This window comes from Podarcis gaigeae, assembly GCF_964106915.1.
Source record: "Podarcis gaigeae genome assembly, chromosome: 6".
NCBI lineage: Eukaryota > Metazoa > Chordata > Lepidosauria > Squamata > Lacertidae > Podarcis > Podarcis gaigeae.
Genome location: NC_139682.1, coordinates 788,026 through 807,851, shown reverse-complemented (window position 1 = coordinate 807,851; position 19,826 = coordinate 788,026). Strand labels below are relative to the sequence as shown.

At 54.2% G+C, this 19,826-nt stretch overlaps 1 protein-coding gene across 2 annotated transcripts; it reads right to left on the bottom strand.

Moving 5' to 3' along the window:
• Window positions 1-2,139: 2,139 nt before the first annotated feature.
• On the bottom strand, window positions 2,140-18,598 carry PLTP (phospholipid transfer protein). 2 transcript variants are annotated; one of them, XM_083744376.1, is made up of 16 exons: window positions 18,321-18,598; window positions 14,950-15,080; window positions 14,594-14,693; window positions 14,272-14,400; window positions 12,557-12,712; window positions 11,174-11,237; window positions 10,942-11,005; window positions 9,483-9,574; window positions 8,457-8,633; window positions 8,271-8,330; window positions 6,521-6,685; window positions 4,713-4,780; window positions 4,575-4,617; window positions 4,148-4,211; window positions 2,758-2,834; window positions 2,140-2,452 (listed from the first exon to the last, which is right to left on the bottom strand). In XM_083744376.1, the coding sequence occupies exons 1-16, from the start codon at window positions 18,581-18,583 to the stop codon at window positions 2,345-2,347; spliced, it is 1,761 nt and encodes a 586-aa protein (XP_083600502.1). In that variant the 5' UTR covers window positions 18,584-18,598; the 3' UTR covers window positions 2,140-2,344. The 2 variants fall into 2 exon arrangements, with proteins under 2 accessions (XP_083600502.1, XP_083600503.1); XM_083744377.1 differs by lacking the exon at window positions 18,321-18,598 and adding an exon at window positions 17,117-17,264.
• Between the last annotated feature and the right edge of the window lie 1,228 nt (window positions 18,599-19,826).

Genomic DNA, 19,826 nt, shown 5'->3' with positions numbered 1-19,826 from the left:
CCCTGAGCTCTGGCTCCCGAACTTTGCCTTCCAAGAGCTGCCTCGGGTGGGGCTGACATGCTCAAGCATGCATCTCGGCAGAGGTGGCTGCAGGTGTGTCTTTTACCTGGTGGGGGGCGGAGCATTCACACCAGCTACCTGTGTCTCCCAATCTCACCTGTCCACAGGCCCTGGAAAATGCCTGGCATCCTGAATCCAATGTGGTGAATCTGCCTGCCTTCTGGCTTTGTCATCTCAACACATTTTGGGGTCATTCACCAAATGTTGAAGCTCAGAGACGAAACAACTTCATTTTTTAGTCAACATCAAAAGTCTTCCACTAGGTGTCTAAGGGCATAGTAACAGCATAAAGAAGGAAGTGAATCTCTAAATTGTTGGGGCGGCCACTGCTATATTTAACCTACTAGTTGTGCCATAGAATCAGAAATGTAGAGTTAGGAGGGGACTCCTAAGGGTCATCTGATCCAGCCCCCCCTGCAACATGGGGAACTCTGCTAAAGAAGCCCTGACAGATAGCCCCCCAGTGAAGGAGAGACCACCACCTTCCCAGAGAGTCTGGTCCACCGTTGAACAGCTCCTGCCGCCATAAAGTTCCTCCTGATGTTTAGCCATAATCTCCTTTCTTGTAACTTGAATCCATTGGTAAGCGAGTGACATTACGTTTGCAGAAATCACCTGTTATTCCCAAGCGCCTAAACTCAGAAATGCTTATATATTCCCCATTAAATCACGGCTCAGTCCAGGCCCACTTCCTCCTGTGGAGCGAGGAGAGTCTGCCCTGGGTGGGGCCAGGAGGGGCCCTGTGGCAGAAGAATCTGGCATTCCTAAGGTCTAAAGTGCCAGCCCTGGGTTTGCTAGGGAGGCCTTGGGGGCGGCTCCTGCTGCCGGCCTGGGTCAGTGGCTGAGCTCGATGGCCCATTGACTGACTTGGCAGTTCCTGTGGCTCCCTTGACAGCAATGAAGCCCACGGAGACTGGACTGCCGCAGCCCCAAGTAACCAAGCCAGGATTAATGAGGAAGGGGATTTAAAAATAAGCAGCCGGCGTTCTGCCCTTGGAAGCAGCAGCCTTCCCCTGGCCAATCTTCTGGGCTACAACCCCCAGTGTCCCAGACCCCCCTGGCTGGGTCTGATGGGGATGGCAGCCCAGAATATTAGGGTGGTGGTGGTGGTGCCAGGCTGGTATATAAGGTCTGGGCACAGAGGGACTCTGCAGCTCTGAAAAAGGAATCCATCTGCCTAAGTAGACAAGGATTTGGAATCTAAGACCTGTTCGTGTAAGGAAGTTTATGGAAGAAAATCTCTCTTCCCGCTTCCCATCCCAGGAGAAGTCCTTCCACTTCCATAGAGGCTTTTTATTATTGGGGGGGGGGGGGAATGTCACGTGACTGAAGAAGGGGCTGGGACACGCTCCTCCTGCAAACACACAAGGTTACCTTGCCTTCGATCTACAGTTGATAGGCACCTCGAACACCCCTAGGAAGGTGAAAGTGGCTTTTCAGATTGGAAAGGTGGAAGCCCTTGGAAAAAATGCCGAAAATGATTAGGGTCTGTTACTAAATGTTTTAATCTAAGTGCAGCTGCAGAGAGAGAGGGCTGGATCTGCTACTGCTCTGAAACCCATTCCAAACCCCTCCTCGGCTGCCCTTGGGGGAGCCACATTCTCTCAGGCCCACTGCCCCCATCTGCAGTATGGAGACAATGATCCTGGCCTACCTTCTAGGGTCGTCGTAACTTGCACCATGATGGTGCGGATGCAGGTGATGCGCTGGGCTGCGCAGGTGCCAAGTGGGTAGCAGTTGTTCCAGGCCTGAGGGCATGGAGTGGGGCACTGCTTGCCCTTCCACTCTGGGCTGATTTTTCTCCCCTGCATATCAACCCACACATGGAAATAATAAGGGCTATCCATCTCCGTGGCTTTGCCTTTCCAAAGAGGGGAATTCAGCCACACTGTTTGGGCCAGAGTGCCTGCTCTGTGGCAAAGCCCCCCTGGAGGCCTGGCGCCTTCCTGCCAGACGCTGCCCCTTGGCACAAGGCCCTCAGCAGTCCTGGGCTGAGCCACAGAGCGGGCAAAGCACCTCCGCAGACTGGCACACTGGGAATGGAGCAGCCCCGTCCCCACAGAAGACAGCAGGCAGGTCTCCAAAGATGAGTGGTTTTGACCTGTTTTATTGGTTCAGGTTCCCAAAGCGGCAGCAGCTGCTGCCGCCGCCTTGTCCTGCCCTGCTGGTGATGATGCTGCCTGCTTGGTCCTGCCGTGAGCTGGCGGAGGCCAAACCAGGGCAGGCAGGCGCTCTGCCCTTCAGAGGGGGGGGAGGCCAGAGGGGGGGCTGCTGGTGGAGCCCCTCAGGCAGCCACGGAGGTCGGCGGTGGGCCCTGCGGGGTCCTGTACTTCTCCACCACCTCTCTCAGGCCTTTGGAGAAATGGAGGTCTGCGCCAATGGTCAGGTAGCCCTGCAAAGGAAGGAGAGAGAGGTGGGCAAAGTTGGGGCAGGTTTGGAGCTTCGGCTGCTGCCACTTCCCAGGGGAGGGAAGACGCTGGAGCTCCTGGAAAGGGGAGGTGGAGGCGGTGACAGCAGTAGCACGGCTGCATCCTGCCAGAGAAGTTGGACTCTTGCTCTAAAATGCAAGGCGGAAAAAGGCTGTCGAGGACTGTGAGGCAGCTGACTCGGTCTCTGCCTCTGTGGTTCGAAACAGTGAATGCTTCCGGAAGCCCCAAGAGGGGAGGGCTCAGATCCTGCTCATATCCTTATGCCTACCTTGTGGTAGGTGACCACTTCCTTCATGAAATCCATGCCTTCGGGGAGTGGGATCTGCACCCCCTTCTTGGTTCTCTCTGCAAGAAAAGGAAAAGAAAGAGTTGAGGCAAGAGTTATGGAGGAGAGGGCTCTCGGGAGCCACTAGCTGCTGCTGCAGGAACTTATGTATAGGTTGGGGGGGTTGCCCCTCCAGCAGATATCATGCACGTGCAGCCCACTGCCAGAATCAGCACAATCACTTTTGTGACTTGTGTGGTTTGTCCCCACAAAACACTTCATCACAGTTTCTTCCTATCTATTCAAAGGGCCTCTGTTGCACAATACCAAGTGTAAGAACTCACTGATCAATGTGCTCAGCTCCTCAGCAGCCCCTCTGCCTGAGGGATAATCCCTGGCCTCCTGATACCTGAGTGCCAGACAGGTAGCCATTCCAGAAATACCAAACCCAGATGAAGACAAAAGGGTGGGATGAACTTGGCTGGGAAACAGGGAAATGTAAAGATCTCTTTTGTTCCACTTGATGGGTGTTTGGTAGAGGGCAAGGGGAACCATGGGGCAGGGTCCAGGATGCTCAGATTCCTGCCACCAGACCTCCCCTTTCATGATGTAGCCATGATGTATTAGTGATGTAGTTTGGGGGGTGTAACATGGGGATTAGCAGCTAATAAAAGTTTGGGGGCTCTTCTTCCATCATCTTGTTCCACCTGGTGGCAGGTGGGAGTCCTGTCACGACAGTCTTCAATCAAGGCCAAGCCTCCTGGCTGCTCTTTTGCTCTGCTATTCCTGGCTGGGGTCCTTGTTTTTTGTCCAAGGGAGCCCTCAGATTTCTCCGTTAACACCGCAATGGCTCTACTCTGTCTCCACATTTGGGGGCAGCAATGCTTCTGAAATACCAGTTGGTGGAAACAGCAGGAGAGAAGAGGGCTCTTGGGCTCAGATCCTGCCACAGATCCACAGGCATCTGATTGGCCGCTGTGAAAAAAAGGTGCTGGACTAGATCCCCCCCCCCCCACCATGCCCTGATCCAGCAGCCAGGCTCTTCTCACATTCATCTTGATCTGAACCCAGGCTGAAATCTGGGGCCAAGGAACAGTTGCTGCCTTTGTGCTGAAGGAGTGGCCTTTGAGATGTCTCTGGGCTCCCAGAGGTCCCCGTGGCCAAAAGTGACGGGGGGGGGGGGGTGAATTGCCACCCAGCTGCAATTGGTGGGGGGGCACAGAGTGACCACCCTGATGCTCAGCACTGTGTCCCGTCTCTCCCCCCCCCTGCTGCCCCAGTTCAACAGAGAAGAGAGGAAAGCTCTCGTTCTTGGCTGCGGTGGCCAGGCTGAGTCAGAAGTCGGTCCAGGGCCTCTGCGCAAGGACGTTTCTCCTTTTCCCACGCCTCTTACCGTTGATGATGGGCATGATGGTCAGTTGCAGCAGAGTCTTCAGGGGCCCTTGCAGAGGGATCAGCTGGGGAGGGAGGGAGAGAGAGAGCCATAGAAGAATCGTAGGGTCAGAAGGGACCCCCAAAGGTCCTCTAGCCCAACCCCTACAACGCAGAAATCGCCACTAAAGAGTTCCTGACAGGTGGTCACCCGGCCTCTGCTTAAACAGCCCCAGTGAAGGAGAGACAGCAGCCTCAGTTTCCCCTCTGGCTCTTCAGGGTGGCAGGAGCAGGGAGCTCTTTCCAGGTCCTTTTGGGGGGAGACACGGGAAACGGAGCCCAGCACTCCTGGGCACACGGCAGGGCACGGGAGGTGACCCCATTCTGAGCTGCAGCCCTGCCTTGCCTCTCCCAGGCCATCTCCCCCAGGCCCAGCCCCCAGCACTTACGGCCAGGGATTCCAGCGCCGACTGGTTGGAGTAGATCCGGAACCTGAACAAGGTAAAGAGAGAGGAAGAAGTGAGTGACAGCCGTCCGTCCTGGGCCATGGCTGCTCCTTCTCCCCATCCTGCGACATCTTCCGGTACCTTCTCAGGTCCATCAGCACCTGCAAGGTTTTCTTGCGCAGAAGCACCTTTGCGCTCAGCCGAGCTTCCTGGGAAGGAGATGAGGGGCAGGTCAGTTTCTCATTTTTTCTTTTTTTAAAAGTTTTTTATTGGTTATTTTCATATAACAAATTATTTCAACAATTGTATTCCCCCCCCATTTCCCCCCCCTCACATGCCCCCCACGACTTCCCTCAGTTCCTCGTTCTGATTTATTTGCATATATTGTTCTCTGCATGTTACAAAAGTGTAAGAATCCCTACATTTTCCATCTACTATGTTAACAAACAAATTGTGCACATTTATTCAAAACCTGCCAAGGCGTCAATTCAAAGGAGCAGCTCAGTTTCAAAGGAGCCCGACATGGGGGACGGGGGCGACGGCCACCCTCTGGCTTCCCAACAGAGACAGAAGCAGCAGTTGGAGGCCAAGAGCTGTCACGGCCTCCTAGAAGAGCTCTTTGACCATGACCTGGGACCCCCAGGGCCCTAATCCTGTGACAGCAGACCCCCACCCCAACAGCACTGCTCCCGGACAGTCCGCCCTCCCAGCCTTTGGGGCTCCAGAGTTATCCTCTTCTACAGGCAAGGAGCTTGCTGTGGAAACTGCTGCAGGTGACTCAGGTGAACCACTCCACAGGGAGATGGAGGAGGAGGAGGAGGAGGAGGAGGAGGAGGAGGAGGAGGAGGAATCGTAGAATTGCCAAGTTGGACGGGACCCCAGGGGCCATCTAGTCTAACCCACAGCGATGCAAGAATTGCCGCTGCAGGAGGACAAGGGGTCGCAGGAGAGTCAGCAGCTCCTTTGAGCTGGGGGGAAACACCTGAGTGAGCAGGAGAGGAAGTTCTGGCCTCACTCAGAGATGCCCTGAGGGTCCCCTGTGCCCTTGGCAAAGAGCTGTATCAGCACACAACCACCCCTGGAAAAATCAATTTACTGCAATAGCTGCATTAGAAATTACAGCTCTAGTTATCTCCCGCTTGGACTACTGCAATGCGCTCTACGTGGGGCTACCTTTGAAGGTGATCTGGAAACTACAACGAATCCAGAATGTGGCAGCTAGACTGGTGACTGGGAGCGACCGCCGAGACCCCATAACACCGGTCCTGAAAGGCGTACATTGGCTCCCAGTACGTTTCCGAGCACAATTCAAAATGTTGGTGCTGACCTTGAAAGCCCTAAATGGCCTCGGTCCAGTATACCTGAAGGAGCGTCTCCACCCCCATCATTCTTCCCAGACGCTGAGGTCCAGTGCCAAGGGCCTTCTGGCGGTTCCCTCATTGCAAGAAGCAAAGCTTCAGGGAACCAGGCAGAGGGCCTTCTTGGTAGTGGCGCCCGCCCTGTAGAATGCCCTCCCTTCAGATGTGAAGGAAATAAGCAGCTATCCTATCTTTAATAGACATCTGAAGGCAGCCCTTTTTAGGGAAGGAAATAAATAAATAATAAATCATATCATATCATATAATATAATATAATAATAATAAAAATAATGCCACCCAAGTCCTCAAAGGGTCCGCAGAGAGGAAGGGCATAATAATTATAATTATAATCTATTTATTTATACTCCGCCCATCTGACTGGGCTTCTCCAGAAGAATTGCACCCCCTTGTTCTGTGGTGCGAGAAGGAGAGGAAACTTCTCCTGGGTTTTATCTTGCTGCGACAGTGGTGGCCCCTTGCCACAAACATCTCTGCCCTACACCCCCCAGTCTGGTTTTTGTGCCCCCCCAGGAGCTGTGTCCCTGGCGGGGGCCGGTTTCCCCAACCTCTGGCCTCGCCTGCACCACTCACCATGGTCATGCTGGAAAGCTGGACCAGGGGCTGATCCACAGGCGCCAAGAAGATGTTGAGGGTGGCTGTGACGGAGATGGACATCCCCGAGGCCTTGATGGCGCAGCTGGGCGGCGAGGAGACCCGCAGCCTCAGCATCAGAGGAGCATCCACCACGGAGGGGTTCTGGAGGAAAGGAGGAGGGACTCCGATGAGGAGAGCCTGCAGGATCAGGCCAAATCTAGCGCAGCATCTTCCTCTCACAAGAGCTGGACTGTTGCCTATGGGAAATCTGAAAGCAGGATTTGAACGCAAGAGCCCTCTGCCCCTCCTGGGATTCAGGAGCCATCTAGGCCATCACTGCTTCCAGTGGGAGGGAGTTCCACAGTCTAGCTGTGCACTGCATGGAGAAGGGCTTTCATTTCAGCCAAGGAGGACCAGGGAACGGGCTTGGGGGTGCCATGGGCTTTTCCAGCTGGGGACCCTCATCCCTCTGGACTTCAGCCCTGGGGGCACAATCCTTCTTGTGCCTGAGCCCACCCAGCTCTGTCCAGCCCTGGCCTGGAGCCCAGGCACCCTTCTTGCGACAGTGAGGCTGAAGGAGACCCCTTTGACTCCAGCTAGTTCCTGGAGAAATCTCTGTGTGGGACAAGAAGTTAGAACTGGATATGGAACAACTGATTGGTTCAAAATTGGGAAAGGAGTACGACAAGGCTGTATACTGTTTCCCTGCTTATTTAACCTATATGCAGAATTCATCATGCGAAAGGCTGGGCTGGATGAATCCCAAGCCGGAATTAAGATCACCAGAAGAAATATCAACAACCTCAGATAGGCAGATGACACAACCTTGATGGCAGAAAGTGAGGAGGAATTAAAGAACCTTTTAATGAGGGTGAAAGAGGAGAGCGCAAAATATGGTCTGAAGCTCAACATCAAAAAACCAGAGATCATGGCCACTGGTCCCATCACCTCCTGGCAAATAGAAGGGGAAGAAATGGAGGCAGTGAGAGATTTTACTTTCTTGGGCTCCATGATCACTGCAGATGGTGACAGTAGCCACAAAATTAAAAGACGCCTGATTCTTGGGAGCAAAGCAATGACAAACCTAGACAGCATCTTAAAAAACAGAGACATCACTTTGCCAACAAAGGTCCTTATAGTTCAAGCTCTGGTTTTCCCAGTAGTGATGTATGGAAGTGAGAGCTGGACCATAAAGAAGGCTGATCGCCAAAGAATGGATGCTTTTGAATTCTGGTGCTGGAGGAGACTCTTGACTGCAAGAAGATCAAACCTATCCATTCTGAAGGAAATCAGCCCTGAGTGCTCACTGGAAGGACAGATCCTGAAGCTGAGGCTCCAATACTTTGGCCACCTCATGAGAAGAGAAGACTCCCTGGAAAAGACCCTGATGTTGGGAAAGATGGAGGGCACAAGGAGAAGGGGACGAGATGGTGGGACAGTGATCTCGAAGCTACAAACATGAGTTTGACCAAACTGCAGGAGGCAGTGGAAGACAGAAGTGCCTGGCGTGCTCTGGTCCAGGGGGTCACGAAGAGTTGGACAACAACAATTTCCTGGGGCAGAGCTGAGGGAGATTATCAGATCACACACAGAGAGAGGTGGAAGCCTCTCTTGTGCCCCTTTGCCCACAACTCAGCGTCTCTCCCAGAGCTCTGCTGCCCCTCTGGTGGGTGAGAAGCATGGAGTCTGGATGAAGGAAGGAGGGAACTGGCCCAGCGCAAGCTCCTTCCCTCCCGCCGCCACTCACCATCATGACGATGCTCCCGAAAAACGTGGCTCTCAGCAGAACCTCCAAATCCTTTGGCACCTGGAACGAGAGCAAAGGGTTCCAGTGGATCAGAGCAGTGGCTGGGGGTCCCTGGCCTCTGCCCGCTTGGCATTGCTTTTGATCCTCACCCACCCACCCGCCCCGTGGCTTCTCTGCCCAACAAACCTTTTCGTCGGCAATCTCCATGCTCAGAACGTCAGCCTGGAAGTAGGAGAAGAGGGCGGAATCGAAGAAGTACTCAGAGACGGCCAGGTACACCATGCGCTCCGTCTCCAGCACGACAGGCTCCACGGCCAGGTTGGGGAGGGTCTTGTTCTCGTCCCCCAAGTAGAAGAATTTGCCCTGTGGGGGGAAGGGGGACAACCCCGGTCAGACCCAACTGCCAGGAGCCACCTGCTCACAGCTCGCCCGTGCCCCAAGCACGCCTGCCTGGTACCACAGGGTGGGCTTTGACTCCCCAAATATTCAATCCCTTGCCCGCATCTTGCTGCTCCTTCTGATGCAAGCTGGAGACCTCCCCCCTCCAAACCTCTAGGATTTAAATATTGGCAAAGGCTTCTTCCGTGAGTGCAGCCGGAGTGCACATCAGTCCCCGTTTCCTTGGGCTCTGCCTACCACCAATCCCAGAGAGCAAAGACTTCTCCTGTCCCCCTTGGGCAGATGTTGGGCACAGCCTGCTCAGCTGCTCCACCCCACTTTTTTTGTTAGGATATAGTTCCGTTCCACCTTAAAAGGGTACAGGCACGACTTGTGTGTCACATGCCTGTTTACTTCCAGCACAGTCTGCTGGGAACTTCCGTTTGTATATAGCTTTTGTGTTTCCTGCTGTTTTGTTGGACACGAAGGGAAGCAGACATGTTTTCCTTTGTTCCTGAACTATGCTGAATAAAATGCTGTAACTACTGCTTACACATGTCTCTGTCCGCATCTTCCGTTGTGAGAAAATTTATTCACTCTGCTGATAGAGTGTGCACAGGTCTCTAAATGTATCTGAGGCTCGTGTCGCTGATTGATGCTGACCAGGAACCGGAGTGTCGCCCGGCTGCCGGCCGGTGGCTGGAGACAGCTGGGGGCTGCCAATTGCCCCCGTCTCCCCGGCAGTATCCCAACAGTCTTCAGCCCTCTTCCCTGTCCGGGACCCCCACCCAAGTCCCGGTGTTCCCCAGCCCTGGGCTCTGCTGCAGGAGGCACCTCAAAATCCAGGTCCATGGTGTCAGACGTGACAACGGGATTCTTCAGCAGGGAGTAGTCTATCCCAATGTGGTCGTCCACCGGGTTCCGCACTGCAGGGCAGGGGGAGAGAGGGTGAGTGAGCGCAGCTGATGGCCGCAGGGTCCCTTGCCTGCCTGCCTGCCTGCCTGAGCCACATGGCCATGTTCCACCTCCACGGTCAGAGTGAAGATGCCTCTGAACCCCAGTTGCTGGGAATTGTGTTCGAATCCTGCTTGCAGGTTTCCCACAGGCCTCTGGCTGGCACCTGTAAGAACAGGCTGCTGGATTTGAAAATGTTCCAATTAACATTTGTAAAAAAAAACCCTGAAACCTTTCTGTTAGGTATTGTAGGAAAAGACCTGCCAAGGAAACTGAAAAACATTTTCATGTATGTGACAATGGCATCAAGAGTCTTAATAGCACAGGGATGGAAGAATGAAGAAATCCCAACTAAAGAACTGTGGCAAGAGAAACTGGTGGACTATGTGGAATTCGCGAAACTGACATATACCGTATTTTTCGCTCTATAGGACACACTTTTCCCCCTCCAAAAATGAAGGGGAAATGTGTGTGCGTCCTATGGGGCGAATACAGGCTTTTGCTGAAGCCTGGAGAGCAAGAGGGGTCGGTGCGCACCGACCCCTCTCGCTCTCCAGGCTTCAGGCAGCTCTCCGCAGCTCTGAAGGCTTGCGGATAGCAGCCTGAAGCCTGAACCCCGCTGCGCTCCCCGGGCTTCAAGCAGCTACCCACACGCCTTCTGAAGGCTGGCAGATAGCAGCCTGTTCTGGTGGCTGGTGTTGGGGCAAGCTCGGGCTTCCCCTGTCCCAGCCCTGCGGCTATAAACAAAGGCGCGCACAGCTTCTGCCGGCTGGAGAGGTTGTGCGTGGCTAAAGAGGAAGCCAAGACAGCCAGCAGGATGGATCCCGCTGGCTGCCTTTGCTTCTTTGCTCTTTGGGGCTGGGGGGGGAGGAATATTTTTTTCTTTATTTCCCCCCCTAAAAACTAGGTGCGCCCTATGGTCCGGTGCGCCCTATGGAGCGAAAAATACGGTAAACTATGTGATAAGGACAACTGTGATTTTAAGGAAGAATGGGAACCCTTTACAAAGTACATAAAGAAATAACAAAATGAACTGGACTCCTTGGCAGGTTTTGAATAAACACTCACAAACTTTTCATTGATAATAGCCAATCAGATAAATTAAGGATCTATATAATTTTGTAACATGCAGAGAATAACATTAAGGGGAATTAAGGATGATATGTTTTTTGATAAAATGTTTTGTTGAAATTCCTAATAAAAATATGATATATAAAAAAGAACAGGCTGCTGGACTTGAGGGGCCGTTGGCCTTCTCCTACGTCCCCCCACTATTGACCCTCGAGCTCAGGCAGGCAGCGGGGCCAGAGTGTGGGTCGCCTTGCCCTGCCTTCCTCACCTGGCACCGTGTCCAGCAGAGAGTTGATCAGCACCAGCCCAGCGTGGTTCAGCACCGGGCAGATCTGAAAGCGAGAAAGGGAATGGGGGAGTCTGCGGGGAGCAGGAAGCAAGGCGGAGGGAAGGGAGGGTCTCTCCCCCTCTCCTCTTGGGGACCTCTTCCTGCCCCCTGTCGGCAAGAGGGGCTGCCAAAGGTCCAATGCCCCACCTACCTCTGGCTTGGTGGTTCTTACCTGCTGGTTGAGAAGGTAGCGCATCCCCGTGGTGAGGAAAGTGCCGAGGAATTCATACACCTTTCTGGAGAGAACGCAAAAGTGTGAGAGTGGAGCCCAGAAGGGATAAAAATCAATGGTTTTCTTTTAAAAAGTTTTTTTTTATTTAAATCGGAAATATTTATAATAAAATGCTTTTGGAGGAAAAATCTTTCTAAAGATAGTTTTCTATTTGTTACATTATAGTTCTAAGGCTATTCATCAGGAAATAAGGATTTGTTTTAAGTTTTTCATATGTGCTAGAACTCAGTCTAAGTTTTTTTGTTTGTTTTTAATTGTTTAACCACATCAGTTAACAAACATGGATATGTATGCTATAACGTTTTTGTGTTAAATAGTTTAAATTGTTATTAAGGAAATGATTGTTTTTCTCCTTCCGATATTTGAAAAGTTGTTCAAATATAAACAATAATTTCATAATTACCTGTGTTTGTATTTCTAATAGTATAGCCAAATCAGCAATTTTTGATATAACTGTAAAAACTACTCTGAAAATGTATTATTCCAAAAATGAAACCTTCATCTGGTTGTATATATTAAGAGTATACAAGCAAGAATGAGTCTGTCTGTAAAATAATAATAATAATAATAATAATAATAATAATAATAATAATAATAATAAATTGAGTCCTACTGACTAGTGATTTAAATTGATTTGATTTAAATCAAAACCACCTTGGTGGAGACCCTGGATCCTTTCTAAGGGGAAGTCCCAGAATGCCCCTCCCCTCCCTGTCGCAGCATCTCCTAACACAAGCCTTTGTGGACCTTCAAGGATGCTGAAAGACTCAGGACAGATGAGAGAAAGTCCTTCAGCACATAGTTAAACTGTGGAACTCCCTCCCACAGTAGGTGGCCACCACCCTAGAAGCCTTAAAAGAAGATTGTAAAGAGCTATCAAAGGCTGCTAGCCAGGACGGCTGTGCTCTGCCTTCCCCTGGAAACCACAGGAAGGGGGAGAGTTGCTCTTGTGGTCAGATCCTGCTTACTGGTTTCCCATTGAGGCATCTGCTTGGTCACTGTGAGAACAGGATGCTAAATTAGACGGGCCATTGGCCTGATCCAGCCAGCTCTTCTTATCTATTCTGCCCAGTGGGCATGAGCCACCCTAACTCCTTGCTGGACCTTCCAGCCACTGCCCCCAAAGCATCCTCAGCCACCATGGGCTCCTCTATTGCTGCCATGGGCTCCCTCCCGCCCCTTCCAACCATGCCACCATGATGCCAACTTAGTTGCCAGCACCCTTCGGCAGTCCAGCCTGGTCCCTGAAGCAGCTCGCCACCTCTCTCAGCCCCAAAGCAGCAACCAAGGAGGAGGCAGGGGCCAAGCAGGAGGCAGGCGTACCTGAGCGTGCCGCTGAATCCGGCATGCATGCGGGCGATGGAAGCATTGCAGCTGAAGTTGGAGATCTTGAGGCGGCCGCTGTTGTCCTTGGAGAGCTCCAGCTGGGTGTGGATGTGGACCCCCTCGGCCGAAGTGTTAATGGAGCCGATGTCATAGCTGGGGCGGAAAGGGTTAAAAGTAGGCATGGGGGTGGGAAGGCTGACTCTCCAGGTGTCCCACAGGAGGCCAACCCCCAAGTCCTCATATTTTGCTGGAAGCCGCCCAGAGTGGCTGGGGCATAAAGAATTAAATGATGATGATGGTGATGATGATGATGATTAGGCCAGCAGCCACACAATTCAGCCACAAAGGGAGCCCACCACAGGGCACTTGGAAGCCGAGGCCCAGCCTTTGATGCCAGGATCAGGCCAGGGTCTCTGCAGAGAGAGCGCTGAGGACCAGGCTGGGAGGGCACAATTGGCCCATTAGAGTGACAGAGGTTTCTGTGGGAGATTGCAGTCAAATATAATAATGCATAAATACTAGTTAGTGCATGAAGGGGCTAAGACTACAGAATCCTTTTCCTGGACTCAGCTAGGTCACGCCTCCTCTTCTCTGAAGAGGGAGGAAGTTAAGCCTTCTCTTCCTGTTCCCTCTCTCTCTGTGCCATATAACTGATCAAGGAAGACATGCCTAAGCAGACTCCAAGCTTAGAGCCCGTGCGATTGAAGCAATCTTTCTGCATTTTCTACCCAACAGTATTCTGCCTGTGCTTTCTTTGCCGCTGCTTGGATAAATGCATTAATCCGACTTTTGGAACATTTTGTAAGTAAAGCATTTTAAACTTACTTAACAGTGTGTGGTCTGTTCATTGCAAAGGGGTAGAAAGAGGGGAGTGCTTTGCAAGCAGACTAAACGAGATATGCAAGCCGCTTATATTCCTCTCGCTTCACTGAGCTGCTTGACTTTGTGAGTTTAAACTCTGGAACTGGGGGCTCTCCCTTGCTGAAAGGTGAGCTTAGCCCCACACTTTGATTCCAGGCACCCACTCAATTCTTTTGTTATTTACCCCACACGTGGGTCACAGGGATTCATATTTGCTTCATTCCCATGCATGATACATGCTATCCAGGCAGACTCATCAAACTGTAGAGCTGCAAGGCCAGCTAGTCCAACGCTTTGCAATGCATGAATCCCAGTTAACAAGAGGTCTTGCCACTTCAGGGCTCACAGCTCCCTTGCAAGGACCCTCTGTCTGTGGTGGGAAGGAGCTGGCTGCCCGGGGGCTTAATAATAATAATTAATTTATACCCCACCCATCTGGCTGGGTTTCCCCAGCCACTCTGAGCGGCTTCCCAAAAAATATTAAAATACAATAGTCTATTAAACATTAAAAGCTTCCCTAAACAGGGCTGCCTTTGGATGTCTTCTAAAAGTCTGGTAGTTGTTCTCTTTAACATCTGGTGGGAGGGCATTCCACAGGGCAGGCGCCACCACCGAGGAGGCCCACTGCCTGGTTCCCTGTAGCTTTGTTTCTTGCAGTGAGGGAACCGCCAGAAGGCCCTTGGCGCTGGACCTCAGTGTCCGGGCAGAACGATGGGGGTGGAGACGCTCCTTCAGGTATACTGGATCGAGGCTTAGTTACCCCCCTCCCCAAGCCAGCCTCCTCCAAGGCTCCCTGTTTGGGCTGGTGCCAGAGGCTGGGCTGGAGCAAGAGTGGAGTGCGAGTGACTCACAAGAACCAGTAGAGCAGCTGGCGGCGGAAGCGCAGGCTGATGGACCCGTTGTTGATGTTGAAGGCCAGGTGTTGCTTGGGCTCAAAGCGCAGGTCGGAGGCGGACAGGTGGAGATGGGTCACTCTCACCCTGCGGGGAGAGGGAGAGACGCAGCCTGGTACTGAATTGCAGAGTTACAGCCTGCAACTAAACTATGGAACTCCTTGCTACAGGAGGCGACCACCAACCCAGGATGGGCGATTGGTCCATGGCCAAGCACAGCATCTTCTAAGCTAGGAAGCAAAGCCCCTGTGGGGCAGCCCCCCCCCCCAAATAAACTCACTTGCTGATGTTGTAGTGGAACTGGCCCTCCTTGCCGTGGAAATCAGCGATGGTGATGTTCTCCAACTCCTGTTCCACAAAGCGGAGCCCCTCCTGCTTCACTGCAAAAGCCCCCAGAGGGGTGTCACTGCCAGCTGCTCCCCTCGCAAACCCAGGAGGGGGGTCAAGCAGCCCCCCACATCCCTTGGGGGCAGGAGGTGCCGGCCAAGAGACCCGCCAAGACCCCTTTGGCAGGCAGAATGGGGCAGGACCCCAAGGCCAGAGGTGTCCTTGGCAGGAGCAGTGCTGAGGACCAGGCAGGTACCCCAAAGAGAACCGCTTTGCAGGATCCCCTCCCCTTGCCCCCCGCCTCCTTACCCAGGTCCAAGCCCTTGGCTGTCATCCTGATCTTGAAGCCTGGAGTGGCAGCGGCAGCCGCTGTGCCCAAGAAGGGCAGCAGGAGGAGGAAGAGGAGAAGAGAGTGGCACAGGACCATGGTGGCACTTGCCCTGCAAGAGGTGGTGGAGGAGAGCAAGTCGTTGGCCCTAGAACATAGTTCATGCAGGAGCACATCGTTAAACTGTGGAACTCCCTCCCACAGGACTGGACAAAACCGATTTTCTTACGACACGATTCAAGAAAGCCCTATGTGCTTTAACCGTTTCATACCACAAATACGTTGTAGATTCTGGGGCTACATTTCGTCTTTGATGCATCCCAACCAAAACTACTGTTGTGACCTTCAAGGTCTAAAACATCAGTATCCATTCCCTTGTGCTCAAATCCCACTTGTGAGTTTCGCATTGGGTACTGTGAGGACAGGGGGCTGGACTAGATGGGCCCTCTTTGGCCTGATCCAGCTGTAGGTCCGTGGGCAGCAGCTCCCTCTCCTTCCCCGCCCCCCTCCCTGGCAAGGGATGTGTGCCAGGGGCTGCGAAGGACACAGAAGTGGCACCAGTCCCTCCCACAGTGCTGAGGGCCAGTGATTTGATGGGCACTTGGCCATCTTGAGCGCTCTTCACTGCGCACAGTCCTCTGAGGAAACCCTCCAGCACATTACAGGCAGAGCAACAGAAACCTCAGCTCCTCGGCGCTGGGGGGGGGGGGGATTTGAATGCAACTGGCTCTGTGCCAGTCTAAGACGAGAACTTCCTGGGCCCAATTCAAGGTCCTCAGCTGGAAGTGAAAGTCCCTGAATGACCTGGGGCCCCAATTCCCGAGAGAACACCACCTCCCGCCCCCACCTGCCAAGGCGCTGTGATCCCCAGCTGGGACTCTTCTGGGGGTCTCCATACTAAACTGTGGGTGGGGCCTGTGGGACAGAGCCTTTTTGGCGGGGGCTCTGTGCCTGTCAAATGACCTCCCCACTGAAGTGCTTCTCCTCCCAACCTTATCTTCTTTTAGGTGCCTGATTTAAAAAAGAACTTTTTTCTCATGTTCTTAAAGGCTGGTGTGTGGATGATGTTCTTCATGGGGCATGGTAATTTCAATATTTCTATGTCTTTATGTGATCTATGGGCTACTTTTAAAATGAGGCTGCACTTTAAATTGCATTTTAACCTGTATTTTAAATTGGTTCCCCCCCCCCCCATTATGTTTTTACTGTAATTTTTACTGGTGTTAGCTGCCCTGAGCCCGGCTCTGGCCGGGGAGGGTGTGGTATAAATAGAAATTATTATTATTATTGCACATTACAGTTTTACAGGATTTATTTTTTTAAATTGTTTACTGTATTTTTCCATGTACAACATGACCCCTCTTTTGGGGGACTCAAATTTATGAAAATGGATAACCCCTACGTATAAGACGGCCCCTGTTTTTTAACATTATTTTAGAGTTAAAAAACCTAGTCTTATACACAGAAAAGGACAGTATTTATTGAATTTATCTCCTTCCTTGAAGAGGTCAGATGGCCCTCTGTCCTGGAGGCTTCAGCTGAGATTCCTGCATTGCAGGGGGTGGGACTGGATGACCCTGGGGAGTCCCTTCCAACTCTACCATTCTGGGGTTTTGTCTCCCACTCTTCCTCTAGGAGGAGCCTTGTTTTTGCAACAATTTTTCATGAAGTGCTGGAGGGACACCAATCAGTCCACAAGTGAAGAAAGACCCAAAGCTCCTTTTGCCCAGAGTGCCCGTCCGATGGGTCACGCTGAGAGGGCTGGAGAAGACGGGCCTTTGGGTCAGAGCTGGTGGGCATTTTCTTCAGAGCACGGCTTACGTTGTTTCAGATGGTCACACTCCTGCATTGCAGGGGGTTGGAGTACATGACCTTTGGGGTCCCCTCCAACTTCACAGTTCTAAAACCCTATGCTTTTTAAAGACTGACAGGAGGCCAGACCCAGTTCATGGGGTGAGGATCACAGGGGTCCTTGCTGGGAAGGAAGAAGGATCCTCTCTTGACCTCAGCCGGAGCTTCTAGAGGGACCCCACCAAGCCCCCCTTTCTCTTCTCTCCTCCTCCAACAGCTGCTACCCTGAGCGCTCAGCAGAGCCTCCATGGTCAGAGGCAGCTATCCGCTAAGTTCCAGAGGACGGGCAATACGCACCAGGGACGCAAAGGTCTGGCCAACGGGGCTGTGGGGATCTGGCCGCTGGCCGAGATGGCTCTGCGAGGGAGGGGGCAGTCCGGCCTGCGGACTCTCCTCTTTCTTATGCTTCTCCTTTGTGTGTGTGGCGGGGGGTGTGGATCTGGCGAGCTGCTGGAAGATCAGGAGTTTGAGGTCAGGCTGGGGCCAGAGTTTTCCAGCGGCTCCCTTCGGGCTCGCTTCTCCTCCACTTGGGCGCAGCCCCGCCGGCCTCTCGCTGCGCACTGCGCGGGAGCGGGAATGGGGGTTGGGGGTGATACAGCCCCCCAAGAAAGAGGAGCTCCACCGGGCAGTCCCGGGGATGAGGGGCAGCTCTCTCCAGCAGCCCCCTGAGCTTCCCCACCCCAGCTCGGGCTGCCTGGTTCCTGAGCCGGAGCACCCCCCTTCTCCAAGCCAGACCCGGACCCGGGGGCGCAGACGAGTCTGGCCCTTGCCCCCTACCCAGCCCCGCGCAACTGCCCCCGTCCCCGAGACTCCGGGGCGCTGCGGGTGGGGTGCCAGACTCCCGCACCTCTCGACGCCCCCTCCCACCTCTCCATGCCCCCTGCTGGGAAGGGGCCTCTGGAAACGCGCCGCCGCCGCCTCCTCCTTCCCCCCATGGCGGGCAGGTCTGGGCCGGTCGTGCCCGCGGCAGACGCCCGGAGGCTCCTCGCCAGACGCGCATCACGAGCCCCGGCTCCGCGCTTCTCCTTTTCAGCAGCTTGCCGGGCGACGCCGCGCTTTGTCTCTTCCTCGCGGGGAAGGGAAGGCTCTCCCCCGCACACGCGTGTTGCCCGCGACCGTGTGAAGGCGGCGGCGGCGGGGACCCAACGCTCCTTTCTCCCCCGCCCCCTCCCGCTGCAGAGATCTCGTGACTTGCGGACGAAGCCCGCTAACTCCCCTCCGTCCCCCCCGAAGCCCTGGCCAAGCCAGCAGCCTCCCGGCGCATCACCAGCCGATGCTTCCCAGCCGATGCTTCCACCCCCCGCAACCGGAATCCCGGCGGAAAACGGAGAGGGGAGCGTGCTTGCAGGACCAGCTGGGGCCGGGGGGTCCTCGCCTGCCCCCCACCCAACGAGGGGTTCCCCGGGAGGCTGGCGAAGGAGGGTCCTGCAAGCGGGAGAAGCGGCCCCCCTCTCCAGCCCTGCTCTGCAAACCGGGAGAGCGGCAGGCGCCGCGCACTTGCCGGCTGCGCTGGTCCCTCGGCGGCGTCTGCTCCGGCCTCTCCTCGCCCCGCGTCCCGGCTTGCCCGCCTGCGCGCCCGCCCGGCGCCTTTATACTCCCTCCTGGCGCTTCCTCGCCCGCCCCAGCGGAGGAGGGGACAGCCCGGGCCGGAGAGGCGAGGCCACTCGGGGCCGGGCAGGCAGGCAGGCAGGCGAGGGAGCGGGGCGCAGTTGCTCCGGGGTTGGCGCCCCGGGGTGTGCAGAACAGGAGCCTCGCTGAGCGCATCCCTCGCCGCGCCCCGAGAAGCTGGCCTGGAGGCTCTTCGGACCGCGCCTGGCTTGCCCCACCGGCGCCTGCTTCGCCCTGGAATGAGCGCTGGGAGGCCAGCGTTGTCAGCTCTGGCCGGCAGCAGCTCTCAGTCCCAGAAGGGCCTCCTTTCCACCGCCTGGCCCTCCTGCCTGCTGGAGCTGGAGCAATGACCTTCTTGCCCCTTCCATTCCCTTCCCCATGCGCCTTGGGGGTTTCTCTGACTGGTTATCTTCACAACAACCCTGTAGGCTAGGTCAGCCTGAGCCAACGTCGCCCACGGAGCAGGGAGCGGGCCCTTGCTCTGCCCCACCCCGAGGCTGCATCAGGAGAGCCCTTGTTTGCACAAAAGAAAGAAACCAGATTTGCTGTGTGAAAAATGAGTTGCTTCTTGCATTCCTATCCCAACTTTTTCTTCCAGGCAGTCTACATGATTCTTCTTCCCCTCCTCATTCAGTCCTCACAACAGGCCTGTGAGGTAGGCTAGGCTGAGAGGCAGTGGTTGGCCAGGGAGCTTCTTGGCCAAGGGCGGATTTGAACCCAGGTCTCTTCCAGGACCTAATCCGGGTCTCACTTTTGATGCCCGGAGAAGCAGAGCCCAAAGAGGCAACAATTTAGAGCACAGGAAGTCACGTGGCAGAGAATCAGGCCCCCACCCACAGAGGAATTGAGGCAGGGGTCTTTCTCTTGCTCTCCCAATCTGGAGGTGCTTGAGATTTAATCTGGAGCCTCTTGCGGGGTCAACCATTGAGATTCTCCAGTTCAGCTTGCACCATTTGGACACCAATTCCTGCCTTCATTTTCACCTCCCTCCCTCCCATTCAATTGCACCTTCTGAATCGGCTGGCCTGGCTGTCTTTCCTTTTGTGGGCTGGAGTGGCCTAACTGCTCGGACATTGGGGCATCAGTGTGACTCAGCCATCCTGACGGGGTCCATAGCAGCAGACTCCTCTCCTGGCCCCATCTTCCCAGGGTGCTCAGCTCCCCAGGTGACCTGGCTGACCCACAGAGGAAGGCCTTGAAGGGTCCCTGGAGCCCTGGGGAGTTCCAGACACGAGGTATGGGAGGGTGTTACTTAGGAGTAGCCGGACTACAGCATGGGAAGGGCATGAGAGAGGACACTGAAGGGCCGGGGTCCTTGTGGGTTGAGTCCCTGTGCTTCCTGCCCACCCACACTTTTTCCTGCTTCCATGCTGGATCCCACAGGTTTTGCTCCTGGGGG

What these genes read in the sequence shown, in the direction of transcription:
- PLTP (XM_083744376.1), bottom strand. Translation starts at nt 18,583, where the DNA reads ATGCGCTCAGCGAGGCTCCTGTTCTGCACACCCCGGGGCGCCAACCCC. An exon ending in CGGCGCTGGAATCCCTGGCC is followed by an intron (nt 4,212 to 4,574) that starts GTAAGTGCTGGG and finishes CTCCCTCCCCAG; the next exon opens with CTGATCCCTCTGCAAGGGCC. An exon ending in CATCATGCCCATCATCAACG is followed by an intron (nt 2,835 to 4,147) that starts GTAAGAGGCGTG and finishes CTTTTCTTGCAG; the next exon opens with AGAGAACCAAGAAGGGGGTG.